The sequence below is a fragment of the Micropterus dolomieu genome, linkage group LG20, assembly GCF_021292245.1.
Source record: "Micropterus dolomieu isolate WLL.071019.BEF.003 ecotype Adirondacks linkage group LG20, ASM2129224v1, whole genome shotgun sequence".
Lineage (NCBI taxonomy): Eukaryota > Metazoa > Chordata > Actinopteri > Centrarchiformes > Centrarchidae > Micropterus > Micropterus dolomieu.
Genome location: NC_060169.1, coordinates 4,103,797 through 4,125,964, shown reverse-complemented (window position 1 = coordinate 4,125,964; position 22,168 = coordinate 4,103,797). Strand labels below are relative to the sequence as shown.

General features: G+C 38.2%; 2 protein-coding genes across 2 annotated transcripts in view; one reads left to right on the top strand and one right to left on the bottom strand.

Moving 5' to 3' along the window:
- The window catches only part of LOC123959145 (V-type proton ATPase subunit d 1), an 8,866-nt gene extending 4,939 nt beyond the window's left edge, over window positions 1–3,927 (bottom strand). The window contains exons 1-2 of the mRNA XM_046033045.1: window positions 3,697–3,927; window positions 1,860–2,031 (exon numbers count right to left, since the gene is read on the bottom strand). Coding sequence (XP_045889001.1) covers window positions 1,860–2,031; window positions 3,697–3,823 — 299 coding nt within the window. The 5' untranslated portion in view covers window positions 3,824–3,927. The remainder of the gene's footprint in view (window positions 1–1,859; window positions 2,032–3,696) is intronic.
- A 2,232-nt stretch (window positions 3,928–6,159) lies between these two features.
- On the top strand, window positions 6,160–15,751 carry LOC123959457 (NLR family CARD domain-containing protein 3-like). Its single transcript, XM_046033526.1, has 13 exons — window positions 6,160–6,180; window positions 6,278–6,420; window positions 6,513–6,575; window positions 6,982–7,077; window positions 7,609–7,674; window positions 7,762–7,872; window positions 8,993–9,053; window positions 10,561–10,789; window positions 11,081–12,869; window positions 12,975–13,148; window positions 13,464–13,637; window positions 13,743–13,789; window positions 14,643–15,751. The coding sequence occupies exons 2-13, from the start codon at window positions 6,332–6,334 to the stop codon at window positions 15,224–15,226; spliced, it is 3,483 nt and encodes a 1,160-aa protein (XP_045889482.1). The 5' UTR covers window positions 6,160–6,180; window positions 6,278–6,331; the 3' UTR covers window positions 15,227–15,751.
- Window positions 15,752–22,168: the final 6,417 nt, after the last annotated feature.

Below are 22,168 nucleotides of genomic sequence, written 5' to 3'. Positions count from 1 at the left end.
TGAAGTCCAGTGTAAAGTTTCCACAGTCAGTGATGGTTTGGGGTGCCATGTCATCTGCTGCTGTTGGTCCACTGTGTTTTCTGAGGTCCAAGGTCAACGCAGCCGTCTACCAGGAAGTTTTAGAGCACTTCATGCTTCCTGCTGCTGACCAACTTTATGGAGATACAGATTTCATTTTCCAACAGGACTTGGCACCTGCACACAGTGCCAAAGCTACCAGTACCTGGTTTAAGGACCATGGTATCCCTGTTCTTAATTGGCCAGCAAACTGGCCTGACCTTAACCCTATAGAAAATCTATGGGGTATTGTGAAGAGGAAGATGCGATACGCCAGACCCAACGATGCAGAAGAGCTGAAGGCCACTATCAGAGCAACCTGGGCTCTCATATCACCTGAGCAGTGCCACAGACTGATCGACTCCATGCCACGCCACATTGCTGCAGTAATTCAGGCAAAAGGAGCCCAAACTAAGTATTGAGTGCCTTACATGCTTATACTTTTCATGTTCATACTTTTCAGTTGGCCAACATTTCTAAAAATCCTTTTTTTGTATTGGTCTTAAGTAATATTCTAATTTTCGGAGATACTGAATTAGGGATTTTCATTAGTTGTCGGTTATAATCATCAAAATTAAAAGGAATAAACATTTGAAATATATCAGTCTGTGTGTAATGAATGAATATAATATCCAAGTTTCACTTTTTGAATGGAATTACTGAAATAAATCAACTTTTTGATGATATTCTAATTATATGACCAGCACCTGTATTAGGGGTGGGAGGATAAAAATCGATCCAGCACAGTATCGCGATATTTTCCGTGGCAATACTGTATCGATACACAGAGGTTAAGTATCGATCTTTTATTATATAAATTGTACATGAGAAGTTTGTTTTTTGGCACTAATAAAATTGCTTTTTCGGTCCACGAGAAAAAAAGTTTTCTTTTGGGGACACAATTTGAAGTTGGAAAAAAGTTAATATATCGCAATATGTTTAAAATGGCAATAATATTGTAACGTGTATAAGTATTGCGATAATATCGTATCGTGGGGCCTCTGGTGATTCCCACCCGTACTGAATATATACTCTTATGCATTAGATCTCATTTCTCCAAACCGGTTGTCAATGTGCACTGAATAAACACAAACCAGTGGCTTGTGGGTACAGTGTTTCCCCTAGGATGGAGTTGCAGCAGTGGAGGTCAAGCTAAAAAGATTTGTGTGCGTAGTGCATAGTATAAAACCCCAACACAACGTGTCTCTGCAGCATTGCTCTTGTGTCCATGAGCTTGCGATGCACATTAGACTAGTTAAAAATTTACATTTTCCAATAAAAAAAATGTAATTTCACATCATATTGGGCCATTATTTTCACCATATCTCTAAAGAAATAGTAAAACTAGAGCAGAAAATAAATAAACAACACCCAAAGATCAGTCTGCTGGGGAGGAACTAAACTAAACCATTAGATCTGGGGAAAGGATTTTGGATGGTTCTGATGCTCTCCACAGTGATTTTACATTTATGGCACAGCATGTTTTGGGCATCACTCCCTAAGCCTCAGAATCATTATAGATAGTATTGTTCATGTTTTTTGTGTCTTCATTCAACAGCTTTTGACATTTATCTGAAACATTAATATTAAAAAAAAAAAAAAAATAGGCAAATAGGCTTCGCTTCCCCTCGCAAGCAGCTTCACTGTCCCTGGTGAAGTGTTGGAACAAGAGGCAAACCACAGAATATTTCTATGTGTATATATGTGTACAGTGGAAAATTAATTTACTGCAGCTTTTCAGGGAATGTTACAGTTCAAGATTAAGTTAAACCTAATTTCAACACTACAGTCTTATTGCTTACGTGATGAAGTCCATGAAGCTGGCCAGCGGCTCATACGACTGGTTCCTCATGTGGCGAAACTCCACGACCATCTTCTCCTTCAGCTTGTCGTCAATAACGGACACGGTGAGAGGAGACGCCTCGTTTGCCAGGAAGCTGCCATAGTCTGTGCTCTGCAGGTGGAGCTTCAGATCTGCAGGGGGGACACATGGACAGAGAAAGTAGCTGATTAGAAAGACTTGTTCTTGTTGGTGTTACGTACCGTGGAAGAGACCTAAAGTCAAGCTGCAAGACAAGTAATGAATTCTGAAATTTCCCTGCTCATCAACAAATCTTTGTGTCTCAGAACATGACTTGACTGATTTGCGTGTCAGGTAACGTTACATGACTCGCCCACAGACATTCAGCTTACTTGCTGTCGTTGTGATGTTAGCTATGGTAGCAGGACAGAGTTGTGAGTATCGCAGTCTGGAGCTGCTGTGCTGGCTCTGGGAAACCATCTCCTTCTCTCTGCATGTGTAGTTCACAGCAGCAACTGTAGTGACACTGTGCTAACCCACAACTAGCTAGCTAATGTTAGTTACATTTCTGATTTTCTGCTATATTTTCTATTTAACTCTTTTTAAAAATTAGATATCTTTTATGTAAAGCCCTTTTCTGAATTGCCTCATTGTTGAAATGTGCTGTACAAATAAACTTGCCTTGTCTTACATTACTTGCTCTGTTATTCGCCCTATATCATGGTATTTTTCATGGTGTTGGATTTCTTCAGAATCACATACACCACCTTTAACTTGTTGAGGACAGTGGACAGACATGTGCATGCACGTCTTTGATAAATGGCCTCATCTTTTCACCTGCCAGTGAGGAGCTTTACTGGGACGGTGTAACAAATGGGAGGTTCATGCTGACTCCCCCAACTTGTACATACTCAACACTGCTTGAAATCATAGTTTGGAATAAACAAACTATCACAGTTAACAATATTTCTTCTTAAATCTTGATAAGGTTACATTATCGCTGTGTGGTAATGCAGACTGTTTCTATGAATCTGCACTTACAGCTGCATAATAGCTGCAACAATAATATAAATACTCGATGTAACTTCAAAAAATAAAACTAAAGAGGATGTCCACTGTGACTGATCACCATATTTATTTTTTACTCTTTGATGTTGATGCTATACAGAACTTACTAACCTGAGTGTATTTATGATTTCTGATTTATAGAGGTATTGTTTGGAAAATGGTGTGAAGGCCTATTTGATATGACATTTACAGACTCCCCGCTCACATTTCTGCTTCGCTACACAAGAAAACAAGAAGTGTTTACTGCAATAAAAGCTCGGTTATATTGAGGTTTACCAGAAAACGCTCACAAGCAGCCAGTTTAATCGTTAATGACCATAATAAAACTGCGGAGTGTCAGTGCAATAGAGCTAAATCTAACGTTAATTAAACATGTAATTTTGCCAAGTCTGTAGTGTCTAGCGGAACAGTGTAAATATCTTCCTAGTGTAATCTCACTTCCTCTAAAAAGCCCATGATTGATCAATAGAGGACAAAACCCTTGGCTACATTTGCTTGGCTTGTGTTAGCATTAGCTAAGACTCAGAGGATAGCCAGATTAAACAACCAAATCTCAAATGATATGTCGCCTTTAATGTGTATTACATGTTGACGTGAATCTTAATATCTATCACAAAGCAGAATACTGAATAGGACGACTAACCTATAAGGAATATTACCGTTGATGTAAACCAAGCTAACTAGCTTTGAAACTGACAGCTCTTCGTTAGCTAGTGGAATTAGCCCTGGCTGCTAGCTAATAGCCTGAGCTAGCATCTGCTTGATCTCACCTTCCAGGGTCTCACACTGAACGAGGTTTAAATAATCCGCCTGCGACAGTATTCCAGCTTTAAATCCTCTGACCAGCCCCTCCAGGTAGCCGTTATCGACGTTAAAATATAGCTCGGAGAAAGGCATCCTCTCTGGCCGTCAGATCCGTCTCTGCTGCAGGAGAACCGTCCGGCTAGTTAGCGTTAGCATCAGCTGACTGAACCACGTGACCGCGTCATCTGATCCGGTCATCTGCTTCTGCGTGTCCGGTCTTTCGCGTCTTTGGCACAGTTTGCGTTATCGTCACTTATATTTCTAATAACACATAAAATAATGTACAGTTTTAGAATATTTTGCTTGGATCAAGCAGTTTCCAAGCAATCCCACCTCCACATGGAATTTATACCTAATTATTTTCCTTACAATTGCCTAGGATATGTTCATCTGATTATTAGATAAATGTCCCTTAATCTTATCTGCTTTCCACAAACAAATGCTCTTAGCTTGGTGCTTAATATACAAACATAATTTCTACCCACATGCTTCATTTGGAATATTACAAAAAATCTAAAAACCGGTTCAACAACAAAAAAATTTTAGTAACCCAACTACTGAACAATAACGGAAAACTCTGAATTTGTTTCTTTGGCATTCATATCACCCCAAATGAGTTTGACATAGTTATCGATGTCATTCCTGCTGGTATTTCAACTCTGTTAAAAGGGGGTGACAAACCACTCTGTTTACCATCACCAGGCCCCAAGAAGACCTCAGTGGCTAAGAATCTTAAAATAGGATCATTGTTTCAGCATGCAAGAGGTCCCCCCTTCCTCTACTGTTGCATCCTACTAGTGTGGATTTGCTGATAATAATAATAACAATAATAATAATAATAATAATAATAACTTTATTTGTAGAGCACTTATATATATGAGTACAAAGTGCTTTCACAGAAAATAAAGAACAATTAAAATCATAACAGTTAAAAAGACACCAAATAAGTAAGACATAACATGCACAAATTAAAATGTAAAGAAATTAATTAAAAGGCTAGCCAATCAGATAAAATCAGAAAACGCTTTCCTGAATAAATAAGTTTTCAGGCGAGACTTAAAAGAAGATACCGACTCCGACATCCTGATGTCAACGGGCAGGTCATTCCAGAGCCTTGGGGCCCTTACTGCAAAGGCTCTGTCTCCTCCAGTCTTCAGCCTGGCCACAGGGATGCACAGAGGGAAGACCTCTGCTGGAGGATCTCAGGCTGTGTGCAGGTTCATAAGGGATTAAGAGGTCACGAATATATTCAGGAGCCAGGCCATTAAGAGCTTTAAAAGTAATCAATAAGAACTTAAAATCAATCCTAAAACAGACAGGGAGCCAATGTGAAGAGAATAAAATCAGAGTGATATGGGCGTACTCCCCCTGATAACTGGGGAAATATCTGGACTCTTTCATACAAGTACTTTCTTAAATAGTGATCTTTCTGTGTAGTGGCTCCTTAAATAGTGATCTTTTTGTGTAGTGACTCCAAGAGCCTTGGATTATGTGGAAACCTTTGGAAGTCTCCTAAAGACACATTTTTTAACACAAGCTTTTAACTAGCCTTATGGTTTTATATTTTATTTGTTATTTTTTTTGTTTTTATTTATTTATTTTTTTTTTATTGTAAAGCACTTTGTGACCACTCCTATCTGTGAAAGTTGATGTATAAATAAAGTTTGCTTACTTACTAATTAGGTAAGGGAAGTTTCATTTAAAATTACTTGTGTTATCCTCTTATTATTTAAGTTTTATCCTGCTGTCTTCACAAACTTAAGGGACACATATTTATCTTTGTATGTTTATTATTACATGTTTATTGCTCATTTTGCAAAACAAATCCAGAGACAATAGGACAGTTTGTCTGGCTGTGCCCTCACTCTAGCAGATTCTGGATTTGTCTCAATATTTTAGTGGTAATTTCACTCTGGATTCTGTCTTTATTGGAAAAATGTCCTGAATGAAAACTCCCCCTGGCTCTGTTCATGTCTTCTATACATTTATATTAATGACTGTTCTTGTTGTAGTTTTTATTACCTAGCTTCCTAACTTTATTCATCAGGACTAAAGTACTTATTACTGTTCTCAACCTTAGCCCAAGTGCTAATAGAGCTGCAACGTTTAATGCTTCAATAAAGTTAGGAAGCTAGGTAATTAAACCAGGTTAAATCAGGTTTTCCACATGTATTATTATACTTACAATAATTCATAACAACAGTGTGGGTGCAGTTTAATGCAAGAGAGAATAAAAGAGGTTAATTACCACCATCTATTGGAGACACAGTAGAACTATGTCATGTGACATATGTTGTCTTCTGCCACTGGTTAGACTAGTTTGGGATCTTACAGGATGTAACAGAAATAAATCAGAAACACTCAGGAACGGACAGTGAATGAGGAGTGTTGTCTGTTTTAATGTTTTTCTACAGTGTTTTTTAAATTTCACTTGGATGGGAGTTTGGCAGGTAAGAATCTATTCTACATAGTAACTGTTTGAGGGTATGTGACATATATGCTGATAGGAGTGACAATAACCTTTGTGTAAAACATATTTTATTGGAGCCCTCACTGTGAAAAATCAGTGAAGCTTGTTTCTGTGAAGGCTTACACTCTACGATGAATGTATCTGAGGAGCGAGAGGACGGGGTCTCCACCTCTAAAGTAACTTTCTCTGAGAAACATGACAGTCAGACCAGAGCTAAGAGGTAAGATAAACATTTCTCTGACTGTTTATGACTGTTCACCATCTCAGAGCTGACCTCTAAAATCATTCTCTACTATTTATGTTGTGTTGAAGCCAGGTGAAGCTGGAGAGTGCAGACTCATCTGGAGACAGCCATATGTTTATGAAAACAGACAGGTCTGTGTCTGAGCCTCTTGAGTTTAACAATAGAGGAGACAATGATAAGCAAATGTAAGTAAATTAAAGTTTGTTATTGTGTGACTTCACTGTCCAGCACTTAGAGGTAAAGAGATCTCCAGTCAGTGTTAAGAAGGCTTGCTGTTCACACAGACATCATGTATACTGAGCGTGTCAGGAGACAATCCGCTCCTTTGTATAGGAGGTTATGTGTTCAATATGTAAGAATGTATCGTAAATCTAGGATGAGAGAGTGTTCAGTATGATAAAGGATTAACTCCTTTAATAGATACAGATACATCATTTTGTATAATGAAATAGCAATAAGCAAAACACATTTCTGAAGAGAGAGGGACTTTAAGTTCAGTTCATAACCTAAAATTTGAATATTTATGTTGTGTTGAAGCCCAATGAACCAGGAGAGACCAGTGTCCATGAGAAGTGACCGTTCTAAAAATGAACCTATTGCGTTCAAGAGGGACGGGCCGAATGTTGTGCCAAGGTAAGAAGTTAAAGTACAAGCATTTTACTGTTTGAATCCACTGACCTGTAGGTTTCAGCTTTCTTCATAACGCTTGTATGTGGGACTATGATTGGCTTTCAAACATCATATGATGTTACATGATACATGATATGATGATGTTATAAGGTGAGCAAAGAGAAACTATCCACCTTTAGCAGATGAATGTGACAACAGCCTCCTCAAAGGCCATCAGATTGGCCCCCCAAGTACATGACTACCCACCACCGCACACTGAAAATATTATTTAATTGTGCCTGAAATTTGAATGTTGAATGTTTACGTTATTTTGAAGCAGGAGAGACCAGAAACAGTCTGTTCATGAGGAATGACTTGTGCAAGGACAAGCCTACTTCTTAACATGAAGTTTGTCATTGTGTGACTTTACTGTCCAGCACTGTACATCTGATATTGCATTGACATCCTGGACAAAGTTTTATAGAACTTTCTGTGTAAATAACTGTTTGTATTGTTTTATCATAGTTAATTATATTGGTATTTCTGTTATTCTAGAAACCACATACCAAGTACAAACCTGTACAGCCTTAATATAAGCAAAAAAATGACTTCACAACCACGGTATGTATTTAGAGATTACAAACAGACTTGTGAAATTTAAGTTAAATTTTAAACCTGGAATTTAAATGTTGAGTGTTTCTGTTGAAGCCTAGTGAACCAGGAGAGACCAGCTATTCCCAGCTGTGTGTCCATGAGAAGTGACCGGTCTAAAAATGAACCTATTAAGTTCAACAATGAAGGGCCGAATGTTGAGCCAAGGTAAGAATTTAAGACACAAGTACTGTATAAATCCACTGACCTGCAGTTGACCTGGAGGTTTCAAGTTTCTTCATCATATATGATGTGACAAAATAAGGTGAGAAAAGATAAACTTTCCACCTTTAGCAGATGAATGTGACAATTGGCTCCTTAAAGGCCATCAGATTAGACCCCCAAATACATGAAAAGGCCTACTCGGCACTGCACACTGAAAACATCATTTCATTGTACCTGAAATTTGAATGTTGAATGTTTACATTATGTTGAAGCCCAGTGAAGCAGGAGAGACCAGATTGTTTCTGAGGAATGACGCATGGACGAGCGTGTTGATTTATAGGATGGAGGCCATTTCTTAAAAAAGAATTCTGTTATTGTGTGACTTTACTGACAAGCACAAAGAGGTCAAGAGATCTGGGCCCAAGTCAGAATGATGAAATTTACTTAACTTCAATTGATAACCTGAATTTGAAGTTAGTACTTAACTCATGTGACTTTGAGGAAATGTGAAGGAAAAGAAATGCCAGTGAGTTACAGGAAAAGCTGCACTGATTTAGACGTCAGTTACTGGCAGGAACCTGGCGGTCGAACAACATTCTTTTTGAAACTGTTGGATCTTCTTCCTACAACTGAAAGACGCGCAGGTTAGGTCATTGTTGTTGTGCTGTAGTGTGAACTGGGAGGTGCTACAGCCCTCCGCAAAGACTAAGTGGGTAAAGATGATTGATGGATTTATAATGACAGTGTTACTATTTCTCAGTGCAGGCAGACTGAAGAATGCAGCTATTCTAAACTGGAATCTACGAAAAAACAGTGTCGCTTTTCCCTCAAGATGTCATTTGTTCTCTCAAACGTCTTCTCTTTCCTTCTCGTATTGTAAAGTGAATCAGATTCACTTCACAATACGAGGATATTAAACATCTGAAACTAAATTTGCGTAGTTCTCACTGAGCAGTTATCTGTTTTTTTAGTGGTTACATGAATAGCTCCAAGCCTCACTGATATACCTTTAACTAATTTAATATTGTCACATTCATTTACAAACGCAAACACCTGTGTCATACCTGCTTTTAAAGTGTGTGTGTGTGTGTCTGAAATTACCTCATGTTTTCTGCATCTACAGAGGTCAGGTTGTCAGTGATCAGCTTGTCCAGAAGCATCAAACAATAGACTCCATTTTCACGGTATGTAAAAGCACAACTTTTTACTACTTATGTTGCAAAGATACTTTTTATGTGTTCTGTAATTGAATTGAATTTGTATGTGCGTTTGTAAAAATTTGTTCTGTGATTTTACAGTTTTATTCACTTAAAAAATCAACACTGTACAACTCAAGTACAAATTCACAAGGCAATTGAACTCAAAGCAGCCTTTAAATTAATTCAAAATCATTAAACAGGTCTGAATGTGCGGGACTTTCCAAACAGTCAGTCACACATATTTCAACCTGTTTGCTCGCACCTTGTCATAACAGTCAGGTATTATGTTCACTAGCTAGTCTCTAACTTGTCTGTCTGCTGTTTGGTGCCGAGCATAGAACTGAGGGGAACTCCAGTCTCTGTTTGTTCAATCCCATTCACATACAAGTAGTCATGTGATCCATTGTTAATATATAAATATTAAAGGTGAATAGTTTTTGTTTAATAAAAGATATAATTTGGTGCTGATGCTGCTAAGATATTCACATTGTTTAAAAGTAGGATCTTTTAAACGTTGACATTCCCCAAACAATATGAGAAGGCTCCCCCATGTGATCTCTTGCTACCCGTCAGCGCCAGCGGTAACATTATTCCGGGATGCTGAACAACTTTGGCATATATGTTATGGATTAGGGCCTAACATTTGCCACCATTTTGCCACTACTTTTGTAGACCTAACCCTGTTTGAGACAGTCTCATCCACTGTGAGGGAGACAGTCCCTGGATGCCTTGGGGTTAAGGTGCAGACCATGAATACCATCTCTGGTTTGCATCTGACACTGGGCCTTTGTTGCAGGTCATTCTCCATCTGTCTCTCCCCTCATTACCTTTCATCTTGCAACCATTGGATATCTAATTAAGAAAAGTGTTTTCGTTTGTGAAAATTAATTATTACAGAATTTAAAAACTCACTAAGAACTACTATAATAAATAATTACATCAAATTTAACTTTTAACAGTAACTGTGTTGATGTTTAAACCTAAATATAGGTATACATCTTGCATTACACTACATAATGTAGTGTTTTACACATGTAAATGGGGCTGAGAGGCCTGCGCTGATGTCTGTCACATTCTTGATACTCCCAGCAGATGGCAAATAATAATAATAATTAATAAAAATTACATTTCATATCATAAAAATGTCTAACATTTTAAGCTACAGATTTAGGTAAAAACACGTTTTATCTTCATGTTTTTCAGTTTTTAGAGGAGCCATATATGATGTTGTATGTTTTCAACATTGTAAAAACATTTTAACTCTTAGGAGTCTTGTGCTATTTTAGCCTAGCTTTTAAATACTTTTGATGTTGTCTTTATATAGCCTACCACATTAAAACATGTTTGCTCAATCTAGCATATTGAAGGGTGCAAATGTAAACTTGCAAATATGAATATAAAATGGTAAAAATTTAGATATCACACTGTGACCTGATCACACCGGCGTGATTGAAGACTCCAGGGGGTTAAGTGATATGTTTTACTCTTCTAGCTTCTTGAACAAGAAATTGGGACTTATGTGAAGAATGAACTGAAGAAGCTTCAGAAACTTTTGAGTGCAGAATATCCAGACTGCTCTGAGAAGCTGAGAGAAGATGATGAAGTCAGGGGTGGTGAAGAAGAAGAGCACAGAAGCAGCAGCAGAGACGCATTTTTGACAATCACACTGAACTTCCTGAGGAAAATAAATCAGGAGCAGATGGCTGACACTCTGCAGAGCAGTAAGATCATATTAAGAATATCACACCAATTCTACAAATGTATAATTTATCTATTAGAACTATGACATCCAGATGTGACCCTACATTAGAAAAATGTATAATGAATAATCTTTTGGTAAGTTGGTAACATGGTATTGAAATGAGTACTTTAATTTCAGTACTAACATTTCAAATTAAGTTAATAATTATGCATTTGTGATAGGCAGAAATCAAGGCATTCATCAAAAGGTGCTGTCAATGCACCTATTTACCTCAACATCCATTGACTTATGTTATCTGTTGTGTCCTCAGAGACAGCTGCTGCAATTTGCCAACGTAAACTTAAATCTAACATGAAGAAGAAGTTTCAGTGTTTGTTTGAGGGGATTGCCAAAGCAGGAAACCCAACACTTCTGAACCAGATTTACACAGAGCTCCACATCACAGAGGGAGACAGTAGAGAGGTCAATGATCAACATGAGGTCAGGCAGATAGAAGGAGCATCACAAAAACGTGCAAGTTTAGGAACAACAATCAGCTGTGAGGATATGTTTAAAGCTTTGCCTGAAAGAGATGAACCAGTCAGAACACTGGTGACAAAGGGAGTGGCTGGCATTGGGAAAACAGTCTTAATGCAGAAGTACATCCTGGACTGGACTGAAGACAAAGCCAACCACAATATACAGTTTATTTTTCCATTCACTTTCCGAGAGCTCAATTTGTTGAAAGCAAAAAACTACAGCTTGGTGGAACTTCTTCATCACGTCTTTCCTGAAACCAAAGAAGCAGGAATCTGCAGGTTTGAACAGTTCCAGGTTCTGTTCATCTTTGACGGTCTGGACGAGTGTCGACTTCCTCTGGACTTCCACAACAATGAGATCCTGACTGATGTTACAGAGTTGACCTCAGTGGATGTGCTGCTTACAAACCTCATTAGAGGTAAACTGCTTCCCTCTGCTTGCCTCTGGATAACCACACGACCTGCTGGAGCCAATCAAATCCCTCCTGAGTGCATTGACATGGTGACAGAGGTCAGAGGGTTTAGTGACCCACAGAAGGAGGAGTACTTCAGGAAGAGATTCAGAGATGAAGAGCAGGCCAGCACAATCATCTCCCACATCGAGACATCACGAAGCCTCCACATCATGTGCCACATCCCAGTCTTCTGCTGGATCTCTGCTGCAGTTCTGGAGGGTGTGCTGAAAACCAGCGAGGGAGGAGAGCTGCCCAAGACCCTGACTGAGATGTACATCCACTTCCTGGTGGTTCAGACCAAACAGAGGATTGTAAAGTATGACAGCAGGACAGTTACAGGCCATGTCTGGAACACAGAGACCCAGAACACAGTTCTCACTTTGGGAAAACTGGCTTTTGAGCAGCTGGAGAAAGGAAACCTGATTTTCTATGAATCAGACCTGAAAGAGTGCGATATTGACATAAAAGCTGCCCCACTCTACTCAGGACTTTTCACAGAAATCTTCAAAGATGAGCGTGGGCTGAATCAGGACAAGATATTCAGCTTTGTCCACCTGAGCATTCAAGAGTTTATGGCTGCACTCTATGTTTTCCTGACGTTCATCAACACCGGTGTGGATCTACTGAGAAAAAAGCGGTTCACCTCAGCACGGCGTAAATCTATCTTTAAACACCTCTACAAGAGTGCGGTGGACAAGTCTTTACAGAGTCCAAATGGACACCTTGACTTGTTTGTCCGCTTCCTTCTGGGCCTTTCACTGGAGACCAATCAGATGCTCCTGCAAGGCCTGCTGAAAAAGACAGGAAGTAAACCAAAAGTCAAAAAGATGCTAGTGCAGTACATCAAGAAGTTGATCAGGCACAATCCTTCTCCAGAGAGAAGCATCAATCTGTTCCACTGTCTGAATGAGCTGGATGACAATTCTCTAGTGGAGGAGATCCAACAGTACCTGAGATCAGGACATTTATCTGACAACAATCTAGCTCCTTACCAGTGGTCAGCGCTCGTCTTCATCTTACTGTCATCACAAAAAGATCTGGACAAGTTTGACCTGAAGAAATTCTCTGCTTCAGAGGAGGGACTTCAGTGGCTGTTGCCAGTGGTCAAAGCATCCAAAACCGCTCTGTAGGTGCACAGATAACTGGAGGATTTACGTTAACTGTGATTATTTCTATAGCAGAAGAAAATGAAATTTTCTTAAACCTGTTTTTATCACATATTCTTCTTCAGGCTGAACGGCTGTAACCTCTCATGGAAAAGCTGTGAAACTCTGGTCTCAGTTTTCACTTCCAAGAACTCTAGTCTGAGAGAGCTGGACCTGAGTAACAATGAACTGCACGATAAAGGAGTAGAGCTGCTCTCAGCTGGACTTAAGAGTCCACACTGTAGACTTGAGATTCTCAGGTCAGTATTTGTTGAATAGATTAACATTTAAATATATTAAAAACTATTTATATATCTATATATTTTTTTTTTCAGTAAAGTTATCTGACTTCTATAGGTATCTGTTATTAGTTTGTTCAAACGTGAGCACGAGGTGATATTTTCTTGATTCCTCTCCTTTTGTCTTGGTGATAAAACTTGACAGGCAGATTGGTGCACAGTCTGAAGTCATGCAGAATTTGCCACTGAACATCGTGTGAAAAGTGAGCTCAATATTACAATGATTGATACATGAAGTTGTAACTCTAACATGAAGTTTTATGTATGTGTTTGCAGGCTGTCAGATTGTCTGGTCACAGAGAGAGGCTGCGCTTCTCTGGCTTCAGCTCTGAGCTCTAACCCCTCTCATCTGAGAGAGCTGGACCTGAGCTTCAATCATCCAGGAGACTCAGGAGTAAAGCTGCTGTCTGCTGGACTGAATGACCCACACTGGAAACTGGAAACTCTCAAGTAAAGTAGATTATATAATTGTATATATACATCATGCCCATTGTATATGTGTACATGTGTTAATTTTCCTTTTTTGTCATTCACAATTCTCTTCCTCTTCTACAGGATTGATCACTGTGGAAAACGTCGACTGAAGCGAGCACCCTTCAGGTGTAAGTTAAACTTTGTTATTGTGAGGGATCTGATTATTGACTAAATCCTTATGTACCTGAAGGGTATACAACAAGAATGACTAGTAGTGATTTAACGCTTTAAGCTTCCTGCTAAGGTAATAGAATATTTTAGGGACTGCAGGGACATGTCTCGCTGCCTAACTATTTCAGACCCTCAGCAAATCTCTTGTTGGGAGTTTGTTATTGTCCCCACCAACAGTGACATTAAATATCTGACCTTGATTCCTGCTCTTTGGTCAAGCTAAAGGAATCAATTGAACTCATCCACTGCTATTACCATGACAGAGAGAGCAGGGATGACTTGATACATTGGAAACTTGCATCAACCACTTAATCCATCGCCATCCTCTGGTAGATGCTCATGTGTTACCTGGGCACTGTCAGGTGTGACAACCCCCGTTGTCCTCCATGTCAAACTTTTACCATACGCAAATCCCCATTTTGTTTATTTCCAACAGTAACAATCTTGGATCTAAACAATCAGTGGTACCCAGATTCCCAGGTAGAGCAGGTGGGTGGGGGACAAGGATGAGGGTTATTTTGTTTTGGGATCATTGAGTCAGTAAATTTTGGGATCTAGGGCTAGATGTCTTAAAAATGATGCAGAGGGAAGTCTGTTTGATTAAGGCAATACAAATGTTCAGTCTGCTGCTTCATGCAGGCAAGTTGTCAAGCCATGTTATATAGAGTATAAAGAGAGCCGGACATGTTAGACGACAGCTTATTTTAAATAGAATAAAGCCACATGCTAACGAACACCAAAATTGACAACATACCTAAAAGGTTTATTAGATTACAAACTTGTTGTAATTTGAATTGTTTCCTCCATCAGATTTCTGTGAGTTTTCACTGGACCCAAACACAGCAGACAGAAACCTTTCACTGTCTGACGACAACAGACGAGTGAGGGTGGTGAAAGAGAAGCAGCCATATCCTGATCATCCAGAGAGATTTGAGGGCTGGAAACAGCTGCTGTGTAGCGAAGGTCTGACTGGACGCTGTTACTGGGAGGTAGAGTGGGAAGGAAAGGTTAACATAGGAGTGACATACAGAGGAATCAAGAGGAAAGGAGACAGGGATGACTGCTGCATTGGATGGAACAATCAGTCTTGGAGTCTGTTCTGCTCTGCTCAGAGTTACACTGCCTGGCACAATAACACACCAACAGACATATCTACATCTCCGCCCACTGATGCTAACAGAGTAGCAGTGTATCTTGACTGGCCTGCTGGCACTGTTTCCTTCTACTGTCTCCCCTTCACAGTCTCCTCAATCAAAAAGATCCACCTCCACACCTTCCACTCCACATTCACTGAACCTCTCTACCCTGCATTTGGGTTTGGAAAAATGCGTGAGTTTAAGACTGAATCTAGATGGTTAGCATCCTCTGTTTATCTGTCACAGTTTGAAGAATAAATGTCTCTTGTATAAAACAGTGGTTCCCAAAGTAAATGGGTGCTGTGCATGCCGGGGTTCCTTAAGACAGTGTCACAAGATTCATTTCCAATTTTTTTCACGTTAATGTTTTACCACATGAAAGAGTCAAAATCACCAGATTAAAAACCCTGTTCTACATGTTATATGTGCATATATATGGGTTTTCTAGATGAATTGTAGATAGAAATAATGACTGTAAGAGCAAGTGATGTATATATTTTTTCACTAAAGCTAAAAGAAATACTGATACAAGAGCTCTCACCACAGACTGAGACCAACAGCCAGTTAAAAACCTGAAATTAGACTACAAAGTGGAACATGTCATTTTGTGGATACGCTTGCTGTCTCGTATCAAAACTACATGTCTGTAGGACAAAACTAATGCAGCATATACCAGACATACCACTCTTTAGCAAATATATTGAATACCGCACAGAATCATTTTTGTAATTTATTTTGGGAAAAAGTCAACAATAAATGCTGGCTCCTTGCCTGTAATTCTTACTGCAAGAATTGTATTGTCATACACACCAAAAACTATATAGAACAACTATTCAACATGGACAAAGACCAACAAACCTGAGCCGGTCAAAATAACTGAAATCAGTCTGCACAGCAAAATCTACTTGACTTGCATGACTTGTATAGGGGAAGCTAGCAATCTAATAATGGATACTAATAACCCACACAGTTTGAGAACCACTGCACTTGCAACGAGAGAAGTATGAAAAACAGAACCAATGCATGATGTCATATAGTTTTTTTTATAAAACCAAAAATGTAATCTAGAAAATGTAATCTACATTTGAACAGGACAAAAGAAATATATTTTAGGTTCAATATTTATCTACAGATCTGCACAGAAACCTAATCAAAAACTGCTTCTTCACCTGTAAAGCAATTAAGTCTTAATTAATTCACTTGATGTTGGTTTAGTTATACATTATATACATTGTACATTTTACATCATTGTTCTTTGCCGTGTTAGGGCCATTGTAGATATAAAAAAAATGAACTACGGAAGTGGGGGAGAGAGGTAATATTCAGGGAAAAAAACAAGATTAATGTCTGAAAGTTACAAATGTATGAGAAAGGTTTTTTGAAAATACTATTTTTTTTTTTTAGAAATACTTGTTGTTAGTGTCTCCGTACTGTATTGAAAGCATGCAGGCCATGCAGATGTCCCTCATATCTGGTTAACTGTCTGAAAGCTCCATCTCGTCTCTTATGTCTGCATTGACACTTGCCTTGTTTTATTAATGACTGAAAATAATGATTAGTTTTTTTTTTCCCTTGTAAATTTAAAACTTTATTCTCCGAATATTACCCCCTGGCTTCTTTTTTATTTATTTATTTATTTTATTTTACAATGGCCCTGATACACAATTTAAGTTTGTTGAGTGATTGATTGACTGATTTGTGTATTTTAGTGTCCTGACACTAGACAGCAACAATCACCTTCAGGCAACTGAAACAAATCTGGGTTCTTCAAGTGAACTTTTTCAAACAGAACAGAACAGATAAGATTTCTCACATCACTGCACATCCTCAACAACCCTGCTCTTCAGGAATACCTTTATGTCTGCCTACCTCAATTGCCAGTGGTACCAGTTTTTAGATGAACACACAATGACCTCTCCCTCTCTTTAAATTAAATGTTATCTAAGGTTCTGTGTAGTAATGCTCTTTATTTGACCATAGTTTCTGAGATTTTGTCTTATCCAAAATCTCCTCCATGCATTGTTTCTTATGGATCTTTCAGAGTTTTTGACTGTATTTATTTTACACTGCAAATTATCTCTGAAAATAAAATGTAGCCTTAATCAGAAACAGAAAATAATGCAGTGACCTCTCTTGACCAAAAATAATTGTGTGCTCTGTCCCAGTTAAATAACCTTTTGGTCAGCCTTTCTTCCAGCAACTGGACAAGTAAAATAGAACTGAGTGAACTATCAAATGGTAAAGTTTTAAAAATGTTGAAGAACCAAGGTCAGGACAGAGTTTTATTTAGTTCTGCCAATTCTTTTTTACCTCAGAAAAGCTCATGTTTTCATTGAGGACAAATCTAAGATATTTATTAGAAAATGTGTAAATTAGGGTCATTGGGCCAAACTGAAATATCTGTGTGCATGGTAGAGTTCAATGATTTATGTGTCATAGTCAAGTCATCCAGTTCAAAACTAACAGATACAAAATCTCTTACATACCTTCTCTACTTAACTCTGTGAGGAAACGGAAACATGAGCACATACAATACACACACCCACGACCCAAATTGAGATTTTAGATTTAGAGTTGTCTTTTTTAGACTGTTGTTTTGTTGGGGCCAAATAAAGGGATTCATTTATTTAGTGATTGAGTGATTAAGAACTGTGTTTACTTTAGAGAATAAAGATGTACATTAATACGTAACATAAAAGTAGCTCAAGTAAGAGAAGTCATAAAGTCAGCAGACAGTAATGTTAGTTACACAACAATACCTATCTGATGTTTAATATTAGCCAACATAAGCCCAGTGGTGGAATGTAACTAAGTACATTTACTTAGTTACTGTGTTTAAGTACAATTTTGATGTATGTGTACATTATTTGAGCATTTCCAACATATGCTACTTTATACTTCTACTCCACTACATTTTATAGTAATTACTTTCTACACAGAAGTGAGACATTTGTTCAATAAAATCAATAAAAATAAAAGGTGTGATTTTATATTTCCACCAAAAGGAGGCAGTACCCCTCTTTCATTTAAACAGAGACAGTTAGGATAATGGGTGGTCAATTAGTTTGTCAGTGTACGATTTTTTATCAGTTATTTGCTTTAGATTGATAAACTGAGATGTTCTGCTTAGTGGTATGTTGACAGCAAATCAATCAAATAATCAATTTTAATGGGAAAATTAGGTTGTTCACTAACACTGTGATGCACAAAAAGCCCACATGTTTTATGCAATGTAAAAAATATTCCATTACAAGTAAAAGTAATGGATAACTACTTAACTAAAATTACAGAAGTATAATATACAACATTATGAAATTAACCCTGTAAAGCCTGAACTATCAAACAACTGCCAGAAAATTCAAAGGTTTTGAATATGGAGTGGTTATTATACCTAATGCCAAATAAAAAAAAATTAATAGCCCTTTGCATGTCTAAGTTTTGTTTTGTATCATATTTGATACATTCAGACTTTATTGTAATGTTTTTCCCACGTCATGTTTTTTAAAACAACAAAAAACATGCAGAACACAACATATTTTAATCAGCCTCATCATCTTCCCCTAACTGCTCCATGTCACTTGAATTGCCACCCATAATCAGGATATCATCAATGCTGTACTTTTTTGCCATTTATAAAATACAAACCAAACACAATTTACTTTGTATTTCTCCTCTGAATTGGTCAATCTTGATGAAAAATCAATGACCAAAAGACAATTATTATGAAGTGAGTTATGGAAACATCCAATTAGACATTTAGCATCTCGATACAGCAGGAAAATACAATATAGGCTACAAAATTTCTCAATATCTTCTCTAAATATACGAAATTATGGATTTTCAACACGATTTTACTATAAAATAAGTTATGAAATTTTAAGTTACTATACATTGCTTCAAACAGTAAATATTCATATTGAAGTATCCAAAACAATTTGAATGTTTTTCTCACCTTAACTCCTTCAAAATTGGCAAAAGTTTCCTTGCAAAACCACCTGCAGGTCACCGATTTACAACTTAGTTGAAGGACCTATGGTGGACGAATTTCGAATTTTGCCCCCCTGGTGGATTATCCGTGTATTGCACGTATCTGATTGTATACCTCAGGTTTTTTGGGTGGAAAAAAGTCTCTAAAACTCATGTATCATATATGATACACTTAACGTTACATTAATAATGACGCATCAGTGTGTAAGTAGCATTTGGAGGTCGTTTTAACTACTTTATATACAGTTAGCTAGTTTTGTTGAAGTAGTGGTCAGGCTCCTCCAAGGGTTTATAAAAGAGATCTGGGGTAGTCATGAGATGATTAATGGCAGAAGAAAGAAACATTGGATAATTGTACCTCTTTGAGCCTCGAACATTATCTGAATCATGACAAGGGACCTCAACTAGACACTTTTTTGTGAGGTGAAACTAATTAACTTAGGTTCGGGAGCAGGGCCACGCCTATACCACACCTGTAATCACCTGACAAGTCTATCTATACTCATGCTATTCAGCCGGCCTCGTTTGTTTCTGATTGCTCAACCCACCTATCCCTCATCCTTCATCCCTTCATCCCTTCCTATTCAACCCGGTGCACACCTCTCTCGTCTCATCTAGGTTCCGTCTGTGAGGCCAGTAAATTACTCTGGTGAAATCACTACCGAGACGGAACCCCCACCCTGAGTCTCCTCTGCTCCTCATCCTACATCCTCCCAGACCAGCCAATCAGACGGCATCCTTCTTCCACCACCACCCTTCCCTTCTACTTCTATTTATCTATCCGCACATTCAGAATATTCATTAAACCTTTAAAATGACATATTGTTGTGGCGTGGTCCTTTTTAGTGAAATCTCTTGCCATAAATTATATTTTATAAACTTATGTATTGTTTTTATGCAAAAATCTTAATCTAAAAACTAACTTGTAGTAATTAGTAACTAGTAACTAATGTAATGGAATAGAAGTAGCATAAAACCGTAATACTTAAGTAAAGTCCCTCAAAATTGTCAAATCAGCACTTGAGTAAATGTTCTTTCCCCTGCAGCAGTTTTTCAAAAATGTCTCCTGCTTGTTCATTAAGTTTTTATTCCGGCATCGCACCGACTCTGTCACCTTCAGGTGGACTGTGACTAACTGCTGTCAGGAATAGCAGCAACGAGCACAAGCTTTGACGGCACTGTGTCACTTCATTTACATATTTCTCAATTAGAGAGGCAGGTTTTTTGTATTTATATATGCGGTGATGTTGTGCCCCAATTTCAACATTTTTTTTTTCATTACTTCTGCACACATGTTTGGCTGTCTGTGAGCAGGTATCCTTTAGTATAAAATCAGGCAACTCAGCCAAGGAGCAAGTAGTTATTTTTTGTTGCACATACAGGAATTTTTAATCATTTCAATCACCAGGAGACAGGGCATGTTTGTCGATTTTTTTCTATTTTTGTGACTTGAATAGTTAATATATGTAATCTGTGATTGCATATTATTATTATTATTATTATCATTATCATCTTGATCTTTATGTGGCAACACCTTAAGGTTTTCAATAAGGTTCACCTGCGCCTCATTGTAAAGTGTTACTCTTTATTTTGTTCTAAATAAAATAAAACAATAACAATATAGTGAACAGAGAGGAAAAGACAGAGAAAGAGATTGCCGTGGATGTGCGTATGAGGGAATAGGATTCAGGACCTATATGCAGACACTGAGGCAGAACACTGATCAAAGATAAAAAGACTTTACTAAACTGATGGTCAAAGCCTTACAATCAGGCACGAGAAGGCAGTCCAAACAAGCAAACAAATCCAGAGGGGCACGGCAAGCAGGAAGATCATAAACAGGTAGCAGGTCAAAACGCTGGTAGCAGATATAAGACAAAAGGATTGTTGGGAAAGTCTGAGGAAATCTGGTGGAGAGGTGGAAAATGGCAGATCTGAACATTCCTCAGAAATGCAGGATGGGACAGTGGAAAGTGGCTGGAGAGGGGCTGACTGAGGCAGCTGTCGTGACAAAGAGGGAGGCACACAGCTTGTGCTCATGGGTGTCTGACAACAAGCAGAGAAATGCTATCTTATTCAGTCAAAAATAGATTTATTTGGTCGTGATGACAACATTTTAGATGCTGAGAAAGCAAAATATTCAACAGCTTCATCATCCAACTGGTGACCGACATCAAGTGCATGGACAGTCCACATAAACAGATCATTTCTCTAGTTCTTCATTTAGCTGGTGACTCTGTGTCTGACTCTCTGCTGTTTATTTGACTGAAGTGACTCATCACTCAGCAGCGTTGGGACTCGTTTCCCAGCTCAGCGTGCTCTCATCATTTCCCTGGCAAAAACTAAAATTAGCCGAAATTTTAGCGCCAGCAGAAAGTGGCTCTCCACAGAATGCTTTATTTTGAAAGCCGTCCCTCTCATCTAATGTGCTGCAGGCATTCACACACACACATATGGGTTCAAATAGTACAGACAAATACCAGCAATCCCTACAGTGTCTGACTGACTGACTGTGTGTGTGTGGGTGTGTGTGTGGAAATATTACAGCCTTTAGTCACCTGGTAAATATTACATGACTACTGCACCCATGTGATCAATGGTTTTCTGGGGCGTGTTTCCTCATAAACACCATGAATGCATGAGTGATTATTCAACCAGGAAGATTTGGGCACATATCAGTGCTGTTTTTAAGTACAACAGACTGTGTCGACCGCAAACAAAATTATGTGATGTCAATTATTTTATTTTAATTTGTTGAATTAATCATTTTGAAAGGTACATATCATCATTTTCATTTTAACTCTGAACCCTGTTAAAGGTGTATCATCACAATTACAGGCAACAATTAGCCAGCAAGCTACTGTAAGCTATACAGCAATAAAGGGGACCGTGGAACTAAACACAGCAGTGTTTCACATACTGGGAAATCATTGTATGCTTATGTACTGTAGACATAATTACAGTATATTTAATGTTATAACATTAAAAAATGCTGTATTTATGTCTATGAGCTACAGTGCTGCCGCTGTCCGTAGTTATGACTATTTATTATGACAAGATTCCACATTTGGTGTAAAATAAGATTTATTATAAAATATTTACATTCTTCTCGATGATTTAAGATCCTTCACTGACATTGAACCTGAGGGTGTTTTCGCTGCCCATACTGCAAGCCTTTTATTCGAATAATACAGTAGTGTATACTCACTAACA